At 37.7% G+C, this 18853-nt stretch overlaps 1 protein-coding gene across 23 annotated transcripts in view; it reads right to left on the reverse strand.

Moving 5' to 3' along the window:
* Positions 1-18853, reverse strand: part of NRXN1 (neurexin 1) — a 1091189-nt gene that overhangs the window by 595096 nt on the left and 477240 nt on the right. For all 23 annotated transcript variants that reach the window (XM_037047882.1, XM_037047881.1, XM_037047879.1 and 20 more), the window contains one exon: positions 6701-7084. In XM_037047882.1, coding sequence (XP_036903777.1) covers positions 6701-7084 — 384 coding nt within the window. The remainder of the gene's footprint in view (positions 1-6700; positions 7085-18853) is intronic.

Below are 18853 nucleotides of genomic sequence, written 5' to 3' on the forward strand. Positions count from 1 at the left end.
TATAGGTGAGAAAGAAATATAAACATTCTTGGTCAGTTTAGTATATTTATACTGGGAAAGGGAAAGCATGACCTATTCAATCTTCCAGTTAGAAGGCAAAAGCACAAGCTCAGCTCATCTTCTAAAATGAGCAAATTTTTTAACCTGGAAAGGGAAGTCACAGTAGGGGGAACTCCCTCTGTGAAGTATCTGTGCAAGTGCAGAAGAAGATATGACCGCACTTTTCCTTTCGATTCCCACAGCACTTTCTATCTGAATCGCGTTGATCATGTTGCATTATGAGTGTTTAGGTATGTGTCTCTCTTCTCAAGAGGAGAGATGGATTCTTTTGTGCATCCACAGTGTGAGTCTGGTTTGAAGCACTAGCAACTATTTAATGCATGTTTATAGAATATATGGCTAGGCCACTGACCAGCTCTGTAAAATTAGCCTTGGCTCCAAGAGGACCTTATCTGCTACAGGAGGATCTTTAAGTCCTTTGTTCGCCTTGCAGATCCATGATTCTAAGAGCAATGAATTAGCACTTAAGAAATATCTGTAAGCACAACCTTGGTATCCTGCAAATATTAAGCTATCACCCAAATGTCAATTACTATGCACCGTGGTCATACTGCATGAGGATGAGGAGAGAATAAAGAGCTTGTGTGGGTGTGTGCTATTAGAACCGATGTGGATGGCTTTAATAGGGAAGCTGCTCAATACAGTACGAAACGCAACAGTAAATAGCACAAACTGTTGATCACAAACTGACTGCTTTAAGAAGTCGTCAGCACCCCTGAATGTTAAACACCATATGGCGGTGGAACACTGCAAAACAAGTATGAGTCATGCTGCCTTCTCATTGGCTCCAATAACTCAGGATCCCATTTAACACAAGAAAAACGACCTCGATTTAAAATAAACTAGGAAATTCTCATTATCTTGCCTATGTACATGACACAGCAATTAACTTTACTAATGCAACTGTGTTTATTATTAAGACTGTGCCTCCGAAGCTGTGTTTTTTGCAAGTTTCTTCTTCAAACAGTGAGGAAAGTCCTGAGACTGAACACACGTCCAGAAGCGATCAACACTGAGGGTTCTGGGGTCTCTGCCTGCACTCCTTTCAGTCTACATCGGGACGCAGAGGCTTTCCTCAACTCACCTGCTCATGCCCCCTAATATTTATTAATGCCCCTGAGCATTAATAAATGCTCTTGAGCTCCCCCACTCATCACTCACCCACTGGTTGAACATCCCCAAACTGGGTATGATAGGAACCTCATGAAACTATTCCCTCCCTTCCCAAATCAAACTCATCGGGTTTCTTCTCTAAAGTTTCCCATCTTGGTAAAGGACATAAACCCACCGCTCAGACTTTCTCCTTTCTGATTTCTCTCTTACCTTCACTGCCAGGTCCAATCCATTTGCAAATCTGTAATTCCCGAAGGCACTAATTCCAATCCACCCCCTGAACCAACTGCTCCTTACCCTTTCCACTAAAGTATTTCAGACTCTGCTCTAGTATCTCGCCTCCGTCACTATAAAAGCTCCCTCAACAGTCTCCCAATTTCCCTAACTTCTATGCTTTCTCCCTACACACACAGCAGCCAAGCTAAACTTTTAAGTAAGTCAGATTCTATCCCTTGGCATTGCTTAAACAATCCCCCACCCCACCCCACCCCCACACCCTACAATAGATTTCCAGTGTAATCAGAATAAAATCTGTATCCCTTTAAAAAAAATCTTTTTGTGTGGTCTGGCCCCAGTCTGTCTCTCTGACCTCAGCTTTCAGCATCACCATCCCACCTTGTTTAGCAAACTCCAGCTGCACTGATTTTAACTCGTAAGGATTTGCATTCGGTAATAGAAGGTTTCACTCCAGGTTTTTATATGGCTGGTTCCTTCAACATTTAGGTCTCTGGTCCCGTGTTGCTTCAGAGAGGAACGCTGCAAGCACCCCAGTAATCCCCTCTACGTAGTCTATATCTATTTACCATTTAATTTTTTCAATTAACATTTCTTTTTTGTTTGCATAGTGTTATCTGCTTTTGGCCTTTAAAATGTAAGTGTTGAAGTGTCAGGAGGGCAGGCGCTGGATTCTCCCATTCACTGTTCTGTCAGCAGCTGCGTGTCCCCAAGGTGCCAGACATGCAGTAGAGTCCCAATAAACATTTACTGAATCAATGATTACACTCAATATAATCAATGATTACACTCAATACTGAAGATATGTGAAAGGATTTCCTTCAGTTTGGCTATCAAGCTTACATATATGCACACTAAAGAAATGAACTGTTTATTTTGCCTATTGTAGGTAGACCCTAATTTTGGCAATGAATGTCAACAAAATATTTCCTAAAGTCTACTTTGAGGTCCATAATTGTGCTGCAAATGGTAGATTTGGAAAGGGGTCTGCTTACCAAAGTAAGGGTCCCATGACTAGGCACTGACCTAAGCGCTGGGAAACACAGCATAATCTTCTTAAAATAGAGTGGTTCTGGATCAAACCACGTATTTTGTTATATTAGATAAGAAGTTTCCCAAATGGATGCAAGATCACAAAATATATTATTCAGTGCAGAAAATCTAGTAGTAATTGCTCAAAAAAACAATTAAAACATGACTGCAGAGTTGCAGGGGAATCTAAAAAAAAGTGTTTCTAGTATAATTTTTAAAGAAACTCGATCTTTAATATCTCTTATCGTGAAATACAGCCAATCATTGTCCCTATCTATAAAATAATATTTGAAATAAAAGTTCAAAAGCCATTATCAATTGTTCAGTTATTGTGCTGTCATACAGATAAAAGTATACTTTTTTTTAGTTTTGTACAATTTATTTAGCCTGTAAATCTGCTCTCTATTATTCAATAATCACATTTTTAAATGATCTCATATTCTACAAAATGTCACTTAATTTGATTAAAAGCTAAATAAAGGGAACATCCTTTTAGAAATACAGAGGTCAGACAATGGATCATAAAGTATGAGATACAATACAAAGGAGAAAAATAATTAGAATCATTGGCCTTTAGCACTTTCAAAAAGCTGCAGGAGCCCTGGCTGGTGTAGCTCAGTGGATTGAGTGCAGGCCTGCAAACCACAGGATCGAGGTTCGATTCCCAGTCAGGGAACATGCCTGGGTTGCAGGTCAGGTCCCAGCGTGGGATGTATGAGAGGCAAGCATACATTGATATTTCTCTCCTTCTCTCCTTCCCTTCCCTTCTAAAGATAAAGAAATAAAATCTTTTTTAAAAAGCTGCAGGAATAAAAAAAAAACAGTAAAGTAATAAAACTTGCCAGCCCCCAAGTGCCATTTTAAACAATTCTCAGTGTGAAAGTAACTTGTTCATAAACAACAAATAAATGTCTAAATTATTTCTCATCATTAGAGTTAATTTTTAATTAGACAAGAAATGGAAAATACACAAGGCTGTAGTCTAGAGTCACCAAATAAATGGTAAACAACATCTGACATTTGAAGGTTATGTCATTTGGCAACATCTTTTAACACTGGTAACATTATTTTCTCACTTAGAACACAGAAGTGTTCTTTAAAAGGCTAATTCCAATGCAGCACTCCCCAGCGGGGGAGAAAAAGTTTCCACCTTGTCTCCTCGGCCTCCCTCTTCCTTGTCGTCAAGTTTGATCAATTTGCTCTCCTGTGTCATTCCTTCTCCTGGTCTAAAGTGCACACCTGAGCTCAGTTTTGCCAAAAGGCAGTCACATACTGTGATCGACGGTGAAAATCAGACAGGGAGCCAAATTATATTGCTCTGACATCTGTCCCTCCGTCTGTTAGAGTTTTAACAAACAAGTATACAGTAGACCTCTGATTGCACGATACACGTCCAACCAAGAAGAACTTCTTTATGAGCAAGTCTCTACAAATTCCTACTTTCATTAAAAACAGAGCAGGAGGGAAAGTCCTGCCCTTAATATATCTTCTGTTGAACATCATTTATACAGTATTCTTCCTTATGGAATCAATGCCCATCAAACAAGACACTATTTTTCTAAGTCGGCAGATACTCTCTTCTTTCTTATAAACGCCCTTGCTTACTTAATGCAAACTCAGGTTTCCTAGAATGAGACTATGACTTCACTGCCCATGCTGCATTGTCCATGTTATTTAACTACTTCGAATAATTAGCTTTATAAATTATCAATTATTGCTCAGTGATAGTAAAATAGAAACTTTTTAAGTGCCTTTTTTTTTAACTTCAAGGGTTGTCAGTCAGCTCTTACGTGGCCAACAATCTTATGTGATTAGAGATCACCTACAGAAAATCCCTTTCTTTGGAACTGGAAACCCCGAGGGCTGGGCATGATCTTGCATTGACTGAACGAGGGCATCACTGGAGAGAAGCCAAATTTTGAGCTATTGAGCATGACAGGCAACCCCCATCACCCTGTTCTCAGGAGACACCATAATGTGAGCAAGAAAATTAATTCTGAAAAGCAAAAACTTCTGACAATATGCTGCTGGATAGTCCAGAAACAAAAACCACACAAAAATAACCATTCCCTTCTCAACACACAACCTGGAGACAAACAAATCTGTAGAAATTTCCAGCCACTTATCAGATAAAAATGTATGCTGAATCCCAGTGACGAAGTCTGTTATCAAGTGCTCATCTGCAGATGTGCATATGCTTGTTCCCCTTCTTCTAATTGTATAAATATTCTCCCTCCCTCATTCGGACTCAGGAAAGAAGCCATGCAGTTTCTCTATTTTTATTTTTGCCATATGTAGTAGCAGAATGCTGCCACAGGGGGGTACACCATGCATATTGAACCCAAGGCTTTCCTAACTCCTACGGCAGTTCGGTTACAGCCTTCCCTAGAACAGGAGGCATCAGAGAGCCTGAAAGCTCTCTGAGCGATTACAATTAAAACAAAATCTTAAATCATATAGCTCTGCTAAACTCACAGTATGTCTAACTGTAAGACATCTTGTACGCTTTGTCACTTTGTTGTTGTTATCACTGGCACCTTTTGGCAACTTCTGAAAACCAAACTACACAAACAAACAGATTTGAAGGAAACATGAGAAGAGGAAATTTACAGAGACTATGCAGTGTGTGAATGAAAACTGCAACTGCGCAGAAATAGCTAACCTCTAATGGCAATTCACAGCAATTGCAATTAGATACTGGGGGAATGAGTGAATCTGTGTGATTAAAGCATCTACCCACCTAGGTTAGACACATTGTTGCACAATGTATCTAATTGTGCAACAGAGCAGTGGTTGTATTTTTGGTAGGTAATTTAACATCCTTATTAAATTATTAAGTTATTTTTATTACTTTTCATATTAATCAATGTTAATTAATAACACAAAACTCCTCGGGAAGATTAAGAATCAATCACATTTCAACTTTGGATTCTAGAAAATTACCACTTTTTCTTTAGAAAGTGTTAGCTGAAGTGAATTAAGATATTATAGAAATAAAGGGGGGAGACTAAATATTCATGGCTGAAAAATACATGTTGGTTACTTTGAGGTTAATGGCTCGTAGAGCAATGTTATGTAGAGTGTGAGAGGACAGTGGAAAAACTCATCAATATTTTTTCATATCGATTTTTTGTTCTGCTGTTGAAAATGGGTGTAGAGACTAAAGCGTTTATCTGACACTGTTAGGTCGATAGAAGGACATGCTTAGACCTATTTTTCTGCTACTTCTTCCTTTGGTCTGCAGGTGAATTGGGACAGCTGTCACCCTTCACTCTCCTTTTTTAAAAATATTTTATTTCTTTATTTTTAGAGAGAGGGGAAGGGAAGGAGAAAGAGTGGAAGAGAAATATCAATGTGTGGTTGCCTCTCATGTGTCCCCCACTGGGGACCTGGCCTGTAACCCAGGCATGCGCCCTGACTAGGAATCGAACCAGCGACCCTTTACTTCACAGGCCCACGCTCAGTCCACTGAGCTATACCAGCCAGGGCCCTTCGCTCTTCCTTTAACCCTTCTCCTTCTAATGGGAGAAGAAAAGGTGGGGGAAAATGCAGCTTTGTTTCCCAATAGAGAAGGAAATGGAAATACCTGCTCAGAGTTTCAACAGGCATGTGAAGCCTTCATATGAAATGGGTAAATGAATCTTCTCTGATCAGTTAGGTCCAACGCAAAGGTAAGTAAGTGCCTTTGAAACTGGGGTGCACTTCTGAAAATGTTGGTGTAACCTGGGTGATTTAAAGGCAGCTTGCTTTTCAAATTTCAAACTTGGGTAAGTTGACTGAAGTAAAAGGAGCAGGCTAACCTAAGTCTCATGCAACAGTGTCAGGGAAGTTGCAACTTTTAGCTGAGCTTACTGCATGTGCTATTTTCTTTCGGGGGGAAGCATAGATATTAGCACTGGATGCCATAAATATGTCTGACTCATGCATTCTTTACTTTCTAGTGTCCTGAAACTGAAAAACTGGGCAAAAGAGAAAAACAGTTACTGTCTATTATGCACCTCAGGCTCATACCCTAGAGGATACAAAAGATCCAAATATTCCTTCCTGCAATATATGTAAAGAGCTGTTTTCCCAGAATCAGTTCCCTTGAAAATCATTAAGGACTCATCAGTAACATGTCAGGTGTGGCTGCTCAGCTTGCAGAGCGTTTACTTTAGCAGAGCACGCATTATGTTTCCACGGCCCATTTAAAGTTTAAGGTCAATATTTAATACGTTTTGCAACTCAGGGGAGGCAGCTGCTTGATTTGGGGGAATCCTACCTCTCTCACAGGACCTGCCAAGATAGCCTGTTCCAGAACAATCGCAGACATATCTGTTCCACCCATCCCTGCACATGCCATTGTTTTTGCAAGGGTTGCTAAGGCACGGTTTTGCTGTTTCCCTGGAGCAGGAGGGCTTCACTCCAGCAGTACTTTGAACTTCAGCCATTTGCCGGATGTCTTTGCTCTGGCCATCGATGAACAAGTCTCTGATGCAGCCCACGTAGCCATAGTTGAGCAGAGCAGTCCACACCTCGGTGGGGAAGACGAGGCCGGCTTTATTTTCTGGCAAGCCCCCCAGGTACAACTCATCGTCCAGGTCCAGAATCTCACTCTCGCCAGGAGCAGTGTAGGGTGTGCGCAGCGTGTTGACAGAAATGGTACCTGTGGCAAAGATGAGACACACAGATCTTTACATCATGTTCCAGATACCACCCTTTCCCTCTTTCATCTGCTTAAGGGTGAACTCCTTGAGGGCATATTTGTATTTTTATTTTAATTCCTAGTGTCATATACTTCTCAGTGGAATACACAGAAACCCCTGGAATTAAAAGATTTTAGAAATAATGCATACTGTAAGTAAAAATGCTTCTTCAGGCATACCTTGTTTTATTGAATTCTGCTTTATTGCATGACACAGATGTTGCATATTTTACAAAATAAAAGCAAGGACCTATACCAGCAAAAAGATTATGGCTCCATTTATTGAGATACTACTCACTTTACTGTGGTGATCCGAAACCAAATCCATACCTTTTTGAGGTATGCCTGTATTTGCCTTGGGGATAAAATTCAAAGTGCACAGCAAACAGTGTATGTCAGCCTCTAACAGTTTAGCCATGGAAGGAAGGAAGGAAGGAAGAAAGGAAGGAAGGAAGGAAGGAAGGAAGGAAGGAAGGAAGGAAGGAAGGAAGGAGAAATTAGCATTTTATATCAATTTATAATACTCAGAAAGAGAAGAAAAAAACTGACATTCTATACCACTCTGTGGAATAAAGTCAGGCAGACTGACTTGATTGCTTTTATTTAGTACAATAGTTTGACAGATTATTTATGTCTAAACCTAACTTCATCACTCTTAGCCATATGAATCTATCAATTAACTGTTAAGGTCTCAGTTTACTCATTCCTAATATGGGAATAATAATATGACCTACCTCATGTAGTTGCTCTGAGTGTTAAGTAAAATAATACTAGTAAATATCCAGTTTATAATAAGCACTGAATAAATGCTGTGTGCCATGATTAATCACAAGAACCGAGTCAAATTTGCTGCCTACCTTTTTAAAAGCCAACTAGCTATTCATTTGAATGGATAAATTTCTTTCCTTTTACTATAAATATGAGGGAAAATAATTCTATTAGTTTATAAGTATATAGGAACACTGGCCCTAAGCGTAAAATGAACAGTAGTCATTCACATGGGATTAATTGAGGATCATAGAAAATACAATTGTGGAATTCATTAAACGAAGAAAAAAATTAAATACAGAAGGCAGACTTAATCAAAACTCCCATCCTACACCACTAGATTACTCAAAATCTCACCCATATTCTATTTCCAGGAAGACTGTTGTAAAGATTCAAATATGATACCAGACAAGGACACCACACTGACCCACGACTAGATATCTCAGATTTATCTTTCAGGTCCAGACCATAAAACAGAACAGCAGGAACCTAAAGTGAAAAAGTGGATTAGAAAATGTCCAATGAGATGCCAGCCACTGACACAGAACCTCGGGGCTTAGGAGTAGACACACAGGAGAGGCCTGAAGACAAGACAGGTACAGAAGTAGGGCCAGGCGAGGAAAGTGTAGTGTTGGTAGGAAGATGCATTTCAGGTGTTTCATGGAACACCTAAGACCCACCCCAAGTGAAAATATGGCCTGTGATGAATGTGAACCCGCATCTAACTAAGGACACAGGGCTGCCAGTCTCTGTATCACGCCCAGGAGCACTCCAAATCCCAGCAGAAGGCGCACTCCTCAGCGTAGGCAGGGTAATGGGATCTGTCTTTGTGAGGGAGAAGGACATGGGAGCGGCTGACAGAGACTGTGCAGGTGGCCAAGCCATTAAGAAGACATTTGTCTCTCTAGACTTGCACAGAAAGGATTGAAGAAAGCTCCTAGGGGAGAAACACTCAAAGGTATTGCTTTTTTTGCCTTCCAAAGAAGGGAGTGTAACAGGTATTTCAGAAGGAGGCAGGAAAGAGGGAGAACGACAAAGTGCTCATTTTCACTGTTCGCATCTGTGCGAGCATCTAGAGGAAAATTCATTTTGCAGCATGTGGGTAGCATAATACCCTACATAGAAAAAGAGAAAGCATTTAGTTTGGGGGGAATGAAATACATAATTCTGAGAGGCAATGGTGAAACTTTTGTAAACAGAATTTCATTATGTGTATTTTTGACTGTCCAAAATAAGAAGTGGGTTAACAACTGATTCCCCTTGTCTGCAGCAGTTCATGTTAAGTTAGAAAAGGATGAAACAAAGTGTATGAGAAAAGAAAAGGTGGACATTAAAACATCCCATCTCATATGTGGTGAGCAAAGAGCTGTATGGAACGAACACAGTGACTAGTGTTTTTAGGCTAAACGTGCACCACTCCTGTTTTCCAATTAGTTCAAGAAGGCTTGCTGGATATGAATGTATAATATTCAGAGAGAGAGAGAGAGTGGTTAAAAGTCACAGAGCAAGGGAACAATAACAAAGTTTTACAAGATTGGGAATATGTTTTTAAAAATATGCGACTCTTCCCATAGACCTGTTTTATTCATGGATAAGCTTGTTTCAGCTCAGGGAACAAAAACAAAACCCACTTGGAAAACGATGGTTCTTATTCATGAGTTCTAAGTCTGTCAGCAAGAGGATGCCTGAAGAATTCTTCAAATGAGGGGACTCACCGGCTGGCACAACACCCACTCTCCCTGACTCCTCCCAATAACCCGTAGCTCAGTACACCATGTAGCTTCCATATTCAGCGTGTCTACACTCTGGGGGCCAGAGTGCTGCCAGGTGCCTCAGACAATCATCCGTGAACAGTTTGTCTGATGGTGAGAATGGAGTGACTGGGCCTCCAGATTTTTATTTACAGTGTCTGAGGGCCTGTTTTGAAAAAATTATTGCAAGAAATTCAGGTACGCTTTTATGAAAGTACTTGTGGCCAGAGGAAGATATTTACTATAGCCTTCTGATTAGATGAGAGTTTTTGGACCACCACACCTAAAGTTCACTCAAACACTGACTGAGAAGTCACCGCCATAAGGATAAGGATGTTTTCCCTATCGCTCCTGGTTATCCCATTTGAGAGACAATTTCAGAACGTTCATGGGAAAAAGAAGCAATGACAGATGGGAAACAAACCAAAAGAATGATAATACAGCTTCAGCCCAAATACAATCCAAGGGGAATTCAAGCTTTAATTTAGTCCTGGATTTAAGGTAAGAAGTCACATCCAGCCTATGCATGTATCAGGTATCATTCACTGGAATATTCTGCACACAAACGTAACAGAGTGAAACCACTACAACAGAAAATCAACTCTTTTCTCTACATGCTGTGCCAATCCATATGTACTTGTATTTTAAAAGGAAATCTTCATAAAGAACATGGCAAAGAAAGGGAAAGTGTGCAACTGATTTAAATCAAAATGGAAACAATTATTTTATATTCTGAAGATTCACAGAACAACAACTTTATTTGAAATAACAATAAATTTTACTACTGAGCCAGATATATATTAATATTTTAGCCCATACACGTGAAAATCTGAAATACACACATTTCTGATAGGAGATTTGAATCCTCAATTTCTTAATGGCTTTATTATTGAAAACAATCAAAGAATATTTTCACCTAAGCTGAAGATTCATCACAGGATCACTTAATTCATTTAAATCAATTTAACTTACAAATATGAGCAAAGCAGAATTTCAATATTAAGTTTCCAAGCATCTATTTTATTATAATTGAGTTATAAAGACAGTGGTTAAAAAGAAAACATAAAATGAATATTTAAACCTTATTCATCAATAATGAGAGAAAATTGAGTACTTGCCACAGCTGTATATATCAATGGAAAATGAGAATTTCCCTAAGGCTGAGGTATGAAGACATATAGATAAATTTTTAAGAGGAAACAAAATTCTGGGTGTATTACACTATTTTTTCTAGTAACTACAAATATTCTTATGTTATCTTTAGCACTGTTTGACTATTTCATGTACTCTACTCTCTTCCCTTATAAGTTACATTTGAAGTTTCTGGTAAATTAAACATTTCATGTAAACACTACTATATTTTGAGCTGCTAAATTTCGTAGAGGACAGTCATATTAGGGGAGTTATTTGGATCAGTGCTTTATGCTTCAATATTTAAGAGTGTAAAGTACCCTGCTGTGTTATTTTACCTTTAAACAAAGAAAATGTCAGCTAAAACCAAATATATTTGTGTGCATGTGTTTTATAATATTAATGTAGAAACAACACTAACACATTAACATTTAAACCTAGTTGTTTTCATGACATATGCAAAAGGCAAAACCAAGGTGCTAAACAAACCGGAAAATACAGGGCATGGAAAAACTAGGATTGCAGTTGTCCATTGGAAAAGAATACAATGATAAAGAAATAACAATACAAGAACAAACGGCTTCATGTATTCACACCTGCAAAACTATTTTTCTGTGCCTTGTATTTAAGAATATTTATAAGCATAAATACTAAAGTCACATTTTATGTAACAGTATATGTATAAGGGGACAAACTTGAAAACTGTTCTTCATTATACCAAGTGACACCAACTTTACAATTTGATCGGGTATTTTTAACCTGTTAGTTTCTACTCCTTTTCTTTTTTTTTTTTTTTCCATCCAATTTGTCTTGGCAACTCCACATCAAGAAGATAAGCTTACAGGGTGGGGAGAAACATGATGTAAAGGTGAGATTTAAAATAAGTCAATTTGGTTTCAAGTGTTAAGTGACTATAAAAGTGTAAATGACCGGGAAGTAAGGAGGTAGAAAATAGTGCTCCATAATGGGAAATGCTTTTGCCTGGCCACGGGAAACCAATTTTCATGCTCTAGCTTTGCAACTAACTAGCAAGCCAGTTTAGCCAAATGACAGACTCATCCGGCCTCGATGTGGCTCTTAATGCAAAATAAAAGCATTGACTGGATGGTCACTATCATTCTTTTTTTAATACAATCTTTGAAGTTACCACTTGAAATCATTTTATCTATCTATAATTCTGATTCACTTCTCATTGCAGAGGAGAATCAGATCTTGCAAATGTAGGAGTTTACTTGTCAAATTCATACTCCATTATATGGTATAATGCAAAATATATAATCATTCCTATAATATAGATGGAATAAAAATAATGATAACACCTGGCTGGCGTAGCTCAGTGGATTGAGCGCGGGCCTGCGAACCAGACAATCGCGGTTCGATTCCCAGTCAGGGCACATGCCTGGGTTGCAAACCGGTTCCTTGCAGGCTAACTACCAGCAGGGGATGCATAAAAGGCAACCATACATTGATGTTTCCCTCCCTCTCTCCTGCCCCTCTAAAAATAAAAATAAATAAATAAATAAAATCTAAAAAAAAATAATGATAACATTAACAATGGAAGTTTTGGAGTAATGGGATTATGAGTGTGTAATTCCTTCCTTCCTTCCTTCCTTCCTTCCTTCCTTCCTTCCTTCCTTCTCTCCTTCCTTCCCATTTTCTCTTTTTTTAAAAAAAGAACTTGTCAGGCATTAGGTATATAATAGTTACTAACATAAAGTTTATTTGAAAACCAAACAAAATACAGTCTAAATATCATTTTCTGCCTATTACTATATGTTTTCTGTTTACTTGGATTCACCAATGAGCCAGAGATTTTGGGAATTGAAGTAACATATGAGAACTAAACTTTGGAATGAAATTTAAAAGTTTCAGAAAGACTAATAGAAAAAGGGAACCTTATACACTAGAGATGAGTGTAAATTAAATAGCTGGTTAGTAAAATAACCTGTCATAACCTTCCAAAATTACAATACAAATAATCCAGTAATTCCAGTTCTCAGAACCTATGCTCAAAATTCTGACCATATGCACAAGGATATAATGGATGACTTTCTTTGTAAATTAGTTTAAAATCATACAATACTTTAAAAAGTTGAAAAAGTTAAATGCCCATTAATAGAAGAATATTGAAGTAAATATATATTGATATGTTCAACCTAAGGGATTATACAATGTCTCTACAAAAAATGGCATAGAAAAAGCTCATAGTAGTTTTTTTAAGTCACCCGATAATTGTCAAAAATGATCACATTTATGTTAAAAAGAAGCTCTACACTTATTTTATACACATAAATATATTTATAGATATACTGATGCATAGGAAGACACCTGAGAATTTTTAACACCAAATTCTTGTAGTGGTTACCTGTGCAGGAGGCCATGAATTGGTGAGGAAAATGTGTGGCAAATGAAAATGCTCCACTTACGCACTTTTTGAATGGCCTACACGTTTTCATCAAAAGCATGCACTTACGTTACATATATGCCATGTATTAAACACATGTACATATACACAGACATATACATACTTACAGCAACATATGCATACAATTTTAAAAATAGACTTCTCTGAATAAAATTACATGTGCAGGTAACAGGTTAATAATGATCACACATGATGGTTATAAATTGTAAATATCAATCAAGGATGTATGTTGTGTATTTTAATAATATTAAAATATTATTTTGCAGAAGTTCCAGAGATTGCCACTTCACAGAGCAGGTCACTGTGGCTGGAGATGTCGAATAGCTGCCCAATTCCTGAGGGTGCACCTGACTCCTGACACCATAGGCCAGGCTGCTCCCGAGCCTGGCAGGCCCAGAAAAGACACTGGGTAGATTTAGCAAGCAAGTTTCCATCTCCCAGGCCGTGACTAACACTTACCAAGCCCACAAAATCTATGTGTAAAAGAAGAATGCCAAGTGATAAAATCTCTGTAAGAAATTAACTACCACAGATACGGAACGCTTCCTAAGTAACTGCCATTATGAGATGCCAATTTATGACCCAATGCTTAGTTATGCACTTACGAAGGCAAATTAGATTATTATAGGAACCTGAATACTCACATCTATATATCTGATCTATTTTGTCCCTCAACTGCAAACAGACTTCCAATGAGACCTAAAACTTAGTCATCAGTGGAGAGCAGGCTTTCTGAACCGGGAGAGCACAAGGGGTAAGACAATATGTATAGTAGGATGGTCTGACACCCTCCCTCATCTTAATCGTGATGGCCGGTCTCCTATCTCTGCCGTGGGGTAAAGCAGTCAAGTCCCCTGGGTAGTTCTCCGATGAAAGTGTCAATATTTGTCTCTGTGACTTTTTTTCCTATCAACAGGTTAATACATTGAGACCTACAAGCCTGGGAGCTTCATTAAGGTGCCTCTGCAAAGCTCTGCTTTGAGTCTCAGATGATGTTCTCCTAGCTCCCAGAGAACAAATTTTGTTACTTAGATATTTTTGACCAAAAGGAAGATTTTATGATATCATTGAAACAAATAGCCTAAAGAATTATGTTGACACTGTAATTGCACTTATATAAAAATACACGTACCTGTTTACAAAGATTAGATATAAGTGCAAAACTGAAAATTTTGAGCAGTGAAAACAATAACTTTTTACTTTTTTGAGTATTATCAGAATAAATACATAAATATAAGCATCAATTAATAAAATCTAATTTAATAATTTTATGCAAAATTGATTCCACCTAGTCATTGAATAGTCAAATAATGGATACATTATTAATAAGGCATTTCAGGCCTCCCATTGATTGGGAGTGGTTTATGGACATGGATAAAAGTAATATTATAAATTTACTCAAAATGATTTCAATGTATACAATGAGCTATTAGGTAGAGGCATGAGAGGAATGATTATAGTCAGAGGGTAAGTTCAAATCAAGATCTAAACAGAGAAATAGTCTAATGGTTGTTCAAGTAGAAATGTCCAAGTGTGGTGATTCGTAAATGCTATACATAGAAATCAGTGCTGGTAACAGATAGCTAGAGAGTGCTGTTCACATCAACCAGTGATTACTGTAAACCTCTAATTATGTGCTCTGGAGAGAGCCTCATGCCTTTCCCACTGTAATTTCTAGTTCTTAAACTAGAACTCTGTGACTTCAATTCAAATCTCAATGGCTTCCTAGCTGTTAAATGTAGGCTTACCCATGAATAACCACTAATACAATCTGCTGTACCCTGCCGTACACTAGCAGATTTTGACAAGAATAATGACTTTTCTCTTTGATTCCAATGTGTAATGATGGCTTGCAAAAAAAAATTCATAGCAGTTGGCTATGAAAATACTTGAGAGGATACCCTTGACTGAGTCAAAGAGCTTATCAGAAATTTAAACAATATTAAAGCCCCAGAAAACATTCATTAACCTCATCCTAATTTTAACATAATTCACACTTTAGCTAAATACCTGGGCAGTGGTTTCACGTTGAGTTTGGGAACAAAACAGAAGGAAAGGGTAACCCTGGAAAGGGAGGAGGAATTGTTAAGTCCTGCGAAGAGTAAAGGGCCTCTTCAATCCTATTTAACTCAATAACTTAGGGCTTTTGCTCTAAGTAGCTAAGCTACCCTGGGAGGACATCCATTTTTTGCAATACTCAAGCCACACTCTGATCCATAAAATCATGCCTGGGCTTTGTATGGTCCCTCACTCCCCAAGTTAGTGTAAGATCTGAAAATGCCGTTCATGGCTCAGCCCACTTGGCCTCCCATGTCACTTGTAATAGACTAAGTAGGCAATGAAAGAAGCTATGTCGTATGGAGTGAACAGCTGTGCAAACAATATCAGTCAAGGTGTGGGAATTCAAGTGCACCTCTCTCTCCCATGTCTCAGAATAGAAGTAGGGACAAATAACCTGATACAATTAATGCTTTGAAAATGAGTCCTACAAAAGTATTCAGATAAAGGCAATATTTCTCACCAAACAAGGGGCTCATATTCCAATCTTTTATTGAATGAAGGACTAACGAGCAAACCATCAGAAATATCTTCTCTGTCACTAACACGATTACTGTGGCTGTATATCCCAGTCCCCCAAACAGTGTGAATGATTAATTCCCTCATGATTAATTTTCTTTCTATGTACATGTTTGCAAAATGGCATGGGGATCTCATGAATAAGCAAGATGAGCAGCTCTGTTCTCATAAAAGCTTACATTTTTGTGCCAAGCTCATGACTATTCTTTAATAAATGTTTAACTTCCTCCCTGCATTTTCTGAGGGGGGAGGGAGGTTCTGGGCTTGGAGGATGGTTTTGTACCCTTAAAAAAAGGATATGACCTGTTAGCCTACAGTTCAGTGTGTAACTGCTTTTAGGAAGTAGGGCAATTCCTTTAAAGTTACATTTACAACTAAAAGAATGCGATTATTTTTCAAATGTAAGGATGCTGCTACTGTTTTAAATGATCAGGGATGGGTTGGTTCTGAGCCATTCACATGTTTTTCTCCTTTATTTTATCTCATGACAAGTATTTATTGGGCTACTTCTATCGCACAAGAAAGTACTGGGGCATGTGGACTTAAACATACGTAAGGCAGTAACTCTCATACCTGGGCTTCTATTATAAACTCTTTGGAAAATATTTTAGAAATCAGTCTGCCTACCAAATACAGTTTTAACCTTATCTCCAACCACCCAAAATTATTGGCATCAAATTAATGGCCATGGCTCTCATTTGTACTTACTTTAATACGATCAATAGCAGAAAGAACAACTCTTAGGTCTGGGCTCCCTCCACTTCAATAAGAGAAAAAAATATGGCTCAATAGACATTTTTAAATATACTAAGGAGTATCCCAGGCAAATGAATAGATGTGACCTTGATCGTTCATGAGTCAGAAAGTGCCACACACTACCCTCTTGTCATAGCAATACTACTAACCCGTATTACATAACTGAATATAATACAACTCATGTGGAAAATGAGTAAATTAAGCTATTCTTTGAAATTCTATGTTTCTAGTTTTAACTGAGCTATATAAATTTTTGCATTTTAGCAGCCTAAATTTAAAAAACCCTTTAAATAAAATCAAACCTAGTATAGCTATTCATTCAATCTTTAAAAGGTTACTTCATACCAAACCAATGTAGTGTATAAATATAGAACTTAATTAAAATACTATATATAAAATATTAACAGCTGCAGTTATTAAAATTACATTAAACTCCCTTGAGCTTGGCTGACATAATATGAGCTTTCTTTTTTTCAATTTAGTAAAAGGCAGAATTTGGTTTAGTGTATAAGTTATGGTTTTTATATTGTCTGTTCCAATTTACTAACCTGAAACTGTAATCACATAAAATTACTCTGCCATGAAAACATCACCAAGCATAGTAACTTAATTTTTCCATTGGATCCCCACAGAAATATCATATTTAAATTTTTTCTTTCATAACATTCTTTTAAGGCATCTATTTTTTCTTCCCACCCAGCATTGAACTTTGTAAATTAAAGTAGATATTCTTTGCTTTGACCTTTTCTAATGAGGATATAATGAGGACAGCTAATAAACTATTAGTAATTTGAATGTTAAAGAACTTGGACAGAAAAAGTAGATTTTATTCTGCTTGCAGATTAAGGTATTTATCTGATCTTAATTGTAACAGTTCATCCAAGCAACTTGGGGACACTAATTAGATTGTATTGTCACCTAAAGCCCGAATGTCAGATGGTTACTAGACTTAGTATGGTGATCACTTAGTAAGGTACATAAACTTAAATCACCACGTTGTACACCCAAAACTAATATAACATTATATATCAATTATAATATAAAAATCAAATAAATATCCAGGTATAAATCATCACTATCAAATACATAATGGGTTGTTTTATATTTTTTTACATTCTTTTACACTTCTTAAAATTTTGACATTAACTATGTATTTCTTCATATAATTAGAAAAATACCGTATTGCTAACTGAATGAAGTACAACTGAACTGAAGTGTGGAGTTTTTGACCTTTCTAATCTTCTAAAAGATGTCCACTTAATCTGATCAGTTGTGATTTATTTAGATTGTAATAAAGTCTGACTAAAACATACATACTCTCAAAAATCAATTCAAATTTTATTCTAGATGCACTTTAAGTGAAACTCTAATACCCACAAGCTAGTATTACAAAACCCATGTTCCCATCCTCTTTTATGTCATCTGTTTACAAAGCTCCTATGTAGCAAATTAACTTCTAACTCGGGTTGAAACAGACTGAGGGGAGCCAAAGGGTGGCCCACTACTGGGGCTTCTGGGTTCCCGTCAGTGCACCCTTCTCAGCAAAAACCAGACAAACAAAGAAGAATCCAGTCCCTAATGGGGACAGCATAGTATAGCAGAATATGTATGTGTGTGTGTATATATATGTGTGTGTGTGTGTGTGTGTGTATGTATGAATATATATATGTGTATATATATGTATATATATATATACATACATATATATATGTATATATATATATACACACACACACACACATATATATATATATATATTGCTGGCTACTCTCAATCATCTAAGACACTGGTGGAAAAATGATACCATAGCACAAACTGCATAGACGCTAACTAACCATTCCCACGGACTTCCTAGGGAAGTGGAAGGACGCCAGTGTTTCCGGAGAGCGAGGAAACAGACATACAGTGTCTGAGATACGTGGGGATCAAGGCAATGGGTTCTGACCTCCTTTCAATGCTCTTCTTTCACCCCCAGCTCCCTCCTGATTTTCATACATTTGATTTCTTTATTGGGGAAAAAAAGGTATTTCTAAGAAGGTAAACACACTCTTCTTGCATGATAAACAGGAAAACAAGGCAGAAATAATCGTGAAATTGGGAACTGTTCTGTTGCAGAGAAGTAAACGAGCCAAGGGAGCCCACGAAAGGGGTGTGAGAAGTAAGGGCGAGCCCCAGGACTTCAGCATGGCCCTTATCAAATAGGGTCCTAGTCACATATTACTGGATCTGAACGATGCACTAAGAGTCATCAGGTCAGTGGTCCCCAAATTTGGCTGATCATCAAGTCCCCTGGGAAGCTTTATAAAAATGTAGAATCCTAGG

This window comes from Sturnira hondurensis, unplaced genomic scaffold (assembly GCF_014824575.4).
Source record: "Sturnira hondurensis isolate 20B ecotype Veracruz unplaced genomic scaffold, ASM1482457v3 Scaffold0006413, whole genome shotgun sequence".
Lineage (NCBI taxonomy): Eukaryota > Metazoa > Chordata > Mammalia > Chiroptera > Phyllostomidae > Sturnira > Sturnira hondurensis.